Genomic DNA, 5,000 nt, shown 5'->3' with positions numbered 1-5,000 from the left:
GCGTGCAGACCTTCGTCGCTGCCGTGAGCATGCGCGGCTTCTTGTACGTGCTCCTGGATGTCGGCGCGCAAACCTGGCTCGAGGCGCGGGATCTCTGCCTCAAGGTTAAGGGCATTCTGACCTACATCGAGGATACTGAATGGATGCTGAGTGTATTGGGTTTCTATGGAACGGACGGATTCTACTTGGGCCTAAAGAAGGTAAGGAACTTAGCACTTAGGACAGTATCACAATTAACGTATCTTTCGAAATTGATGTCATGCTAGCTAGAGATTCTTTGTCTCCAAGGTACAGAATTAAACCTTTATCCCTAGTTAAATTTATCAGACACATTCAACTTGATCACCTGCATTTCTGTGTACGGATGTATCACACATACATATTCATATACCAGACTATGCTTGCACTTTACACTATATTCGTATTGACGTTTACTGCGAGTCTACTCATATATAATGCTAACACACAAACCTCTTCCCAAACAGGATCCCGACAACGAACTGTGGCTTGACCAGCAGGGCCAGATCTTCGAAAACAGTTCCATCCCGTGGGGGCCGGGAGAGCCAGACGAAGGCGAGTCATGCACGGCTATGTGGCCCACTATAGGCGACGTCTATTGCGAGTCCATGTTCGCACTTCCCTCACTTTGTATGATAACGGAGTGATAGTAGCGTGGGATTTATGAGGGAGAAGGGGAGAAGGCACAAAGGTAACAGAAAAAGAGAAAAGCAGTATTTGAAACTGTTAAAGGTATCAGCCATCAAGAAGTTAAACAACCGAGAGCATGCGCATCCATAAGTTATCAGGCAAGGTCCTTTTAATGTATAACTGCTCTTTCTGCAATTGCTCTGTGGCAAGAACGTGGGCAAAACCTTTTTTCTGGACCTTTCGTAAATGTCAGTCTCTGCAAAATGACCTTTACAGTTAACTCTACACTCCCGGCCTCCTTGGGCTTATGCTAAGTCTACTATCCTTCAGGGGTTTTAGGCTGGCAGCTCTCTGTGTTTGGTATTTAGAAGTGTTACACTCCTCTCCATGTCTCAGGCATGACAATGAACAACGCTTATTACTTCCTGTATTCACATTTGCAAGAGCAGCTGCAGTTATCATCTTTATGTGTTTTCACACGGTTATATTCTTCACCTTGCTTTACTGACTGATATTACACGGTTTGAGAGGAATATGTGCCCAAAAAAATGTATTTAAGATTTAGAGAACTAACAAAGGAAATAATTATCATTCTAGCTTATAAAGTTACGAAAATGAAACGGTCCTAACACTCAGTTCTTCATATTTATAAGGAAACAGATGTGTACAGTCAATTTCTTGATTTTAGGATTTGAAAACTTATAAGGAAATAAAACCAACAGTTTTCAAAACGGGTTGATTCATCTAAGGAGAGGCTGCAAAAGCCATTTGTCTTTTTTTTTTTTTTTTTTTTTTTTTTTTTTTTACTAATTTGCTATCAGGTAATTTTGGACAGATGTCTAATCATAACATACACTACAGAACGTGGAAGTGATGCCATAAGTGAGACATGAGGCTAAAGTAAAACCAAACAACCCGCGAAAAAATAATATATCTTCATTTTATTTAAGCTCTCGATTTTTACTTCCTGGTGATGCATGAACTTCAGTACCTTCCTCCATGAACAAGCAGAGAGCATGGCACATGTATCTTCCTTTTCTTCTTAGACTTCCTCAGATAATAAGTTCCCAAGACCGACCCATCAGAAAACCAGTCCAAGAGTTCAACATATCACCGCTCTCCCTTTCCCAACTTCATGCAACAACGTAACTAGGACATGTCTGATAATATGCCTTTCATTCGTGGTCTCGTGGAGGTCAACTACACCCAATACAAACTCAAACCAAGCAACAGGGGAAGGCAGGGGAAGGGAATGGCAAAAGACTCCCATAAAGCGGAGTACCGAGACTCAGGAGAGTGATGCAATGAGTAAATGAATAGGAATATGGAAAAGAAGAAAAAACACAAGGAAGAGTTGATTACTGTTCTTTTTTTCTTTATCCTCCGGCTGAGTGGGATGCCCGTTCTTGGGTACGTGACGGGACCTGTTTTTTTCCATCCAGTAAGCGAATTCTCCCTTTCACTCTCGTAGACTTTCAGCCATTCATCCGAGGGGTAAATTAAGTACGGTCTTGTAGAGCGTGGGCGAATATAATGGTATGCAACATATCGTTTTCGGGCCTCATGTAATCATGTATTATTACTATGGAAATTTAAAGAACATGAACTTTATTCTAAGCATATATGCAGTTACAACGAACTATTGTGTTAAGGCAGTTCCAAGAAGGATGGGAGAGGCAAATATGGATGGATTGGCTACATGGTTAATAATCATTTCATATTATATATTTAACTGTATATTATTAATAGAATCTCCCTTTTTAATTTGTACTGTATTTTTTTTTTCTTTCTTGTAATTGATTTCGAGTATCATGAATCTGATCACGATAAATCCAAGAGGACAACTGATACTTACCCTTTCTTAATGATCTCAGCCTCGTAGATCTGAAAGATGTCTAATCTCCTTTAAATTGTTCTTCGGAAGGGAAGCGTCAAGAGTGAGGAAGAAATCAAAAAAACTCCGTGTTCTAAATCACATTACTCAAATTAAAATACTCGACTCAACCAGCTACTACTTAAGCCGACCTGCCGTGGCTTACCTCAAAACTTTGCCAACACTGTGTAAGCAAAAGTAGAGGCTCCAACGTTCTTTCTTTGCTCGTTGTTCAATACCACCTTATTCAAGTGTTTTGTGAAACACGTAGAAACGGTATGAACGAGAAGGATAACTCAACAGCACAAGAGATATTTCTGATTAGATATTCATCAAAAATACATGTAATACATATATTTCTGATAAAGATATCATCGAAAAGTGTCAAATACATCTCTTGTGCTGTTATATTATTATTCTCATTCATATCATCATAACCAGTATCATATTCAGTATTGTATCCACATTTCTTATCGTTGCTCAGTTGTACAGTTGTTGATTTTCATCGTCAGTAGAGTACTGTGACTGCTGGTCTTCTTGGTTTTCCATCCAGAGAGCCTAGCACAGCCATGTAATCATAAGCTGAACTGATTATACCAGTTTAAAATAAAATGTTACTACACAAAGTAAAGTGTCTAAAAAATCCCAATAGACACACACACACGCACACACACACACACAAATAAACACACATCTATATATTCATATATATCTATATATGAATATATATATATATATATATATTCATATATATATATATATTCATATATATATGAATAGATAGATAGATAGATGGATAGAGAGATAGACAGATGTGTGCATATAAATAGATAGATAGATATATGTATATATTATATGTATAAATTAAATAGAAAATAAATATTTGTTTTCTCTGCTCTGCACACACACACACACACACACAAACACACACACACACACACACACACACACACACATATATATGTATGTATGTATATATATAAACACACACACACACACACACACACACTGCTGTAAGCGAATCTGCTTACGTATATATATATTTTTTTTAAATATTCGCGAGAACGATTAATCTCCTTCACATAAGAAAATATAACTCTCGATGGTGAATTGAAAATAGCTATTGAAAAAAAAAAGTATGTATATACATTAAATGTACACTTGCGGAATTATATTTCAGTACACTGACTGGGTCCCAATTTTGTACATCTGGCAGCCAATCCGATGTAAACATAGCGTAAATATTATTTTTATGAATGAGGCGAAAACCTTAGGTTGTTTGTAACAAAGAGTGTGATTGGTAGAATATAAGTGACCAATAAGGTTATTAGTATCTATTTTTGATAACTACGTAAGCCATTTGATCTCTATTTTTTCACGCAAACAATAACAAAACGTATAGTATTAATTATAGTTGACTTTATAGTGGGATATTTTATAAAATGAGATTTCTTGGAATTGTTTGTTTATCGAAACTGCAACACAATTTTCAGCTATAGGTGCATATTTCTTAAAACATAAAAACGCTCATTCTTGAAGCATCTATGTATGACAGCAAAATTAAATAAACATTTGTTTCTCGTGGACCGTGGCTACACCATCTATTAGCGCCTAACCGAACTAATGAAGTGACTAGGTCACTAAACACTATGATATCAACAGAAAACACGCTACATCATAGTCTTCATTATAGAACATTATCTGAACGCTACAACGAATATATAGAAGCTTTATAATTCTGTGTGTGTGTGTGTGTGTGTGTGTGTGTGTGTGTGTGTGTGTGTGTGTGTGTGTGTGTGTGTGTGTGTGTGTGTGTGTGTGTGTGTGTGTGTGTGCGTACGTGCGTGCACCGTCTATAGAAATACGACATCAATACATGGTGGTGACTAACAAAACATAACGTATAATTCGTTTCGGTTAATCCGAATGCCCTTTATCTTGTGCAAAAATCTGATCATAGTTTTCGACATTTTTATTCCATAAGTCGTGGCGTTTCTCTGAGGAGGCGCATCCACTTTCGAACAGCCGAGTGAGTAAATATACGCTTCTTTGTTTCAACCCGAGCAACTACTAGCTGTGTGCTTCCACAGAGGTATCGACTTACTCCCAATACATGTGCTGTATACCTGGTATCTTGAAAAAAAAAAAAAAAAAAAATCTTGTTCATTCTGATGAAATGGGCAGGTCATCTCGCGCTCTACTTTTATTTGTCATTTATGTCGATGCATATCCGTGTACAGTATGGCATAAATGTGTTTTGTCACAAAATCAAAGTTTTCATATATTATCTTGGTATATCTTTAAAGTAATAAAATTACTTGTTTTATTTTCGTCAGAACCAAACATCGCTTCAATAAACAGGAAATATGCTATGTAATCATTTTAGAACATTAACTGAAGGCAGAATCAGTAGTAGGGCTACAGTGAATACATGGATGACTTTGTGTATGTTTATTTAGAATCATTGCTTTTACAGCTG

General features: G+C 37.1%; 1 protein-coding gene across 1 annotated transcript in view; it reads left to right on the top strand.

Annotated features, from left to right (window-relative positions):
* The window catches only part of LOC125048326, a 12,530-nt gene extending 11,637 nt beyond the window's left edge, over positions 1-893 (top strand). Inside the window, exons 3-4 of the mRNA XM_047646990.1 lie at positions 1-200; positions 486-893. The exon at positions 1-200 is cut by the window's left edge and continues 116 nt beyond it. Of these exons, the coding sequence (XP_047502946.1) occupies positions 1-200; positions 486-665 (380 nt within the window). The 3' untranslated portion in view covers positions 666-893. The remainder of the gene's footprint in view (positions 201-485) is intronic.
* Positions 894-5,000: the final 4,107 nt, after the last annotated feature.

The sequence above is a fragment of the Penaeus chinensis genome, chromosome 43 (assembly GCF_019202785.1).
Source record: "Penaeus chinensis breed Huanghai No. 1 chromosome 43, ASM1920278v2, whole genome shotgun sequence".
Lineage (NCBI taxonomy): Eukaryota > Metazoa > Arthropoda > Malacostraca > Decapoda > Penaeidae > Penaeus > Penaeus chinensis.
This window is presented reverse-complemented; position numbering and strand designations above follow the sequence as displayed.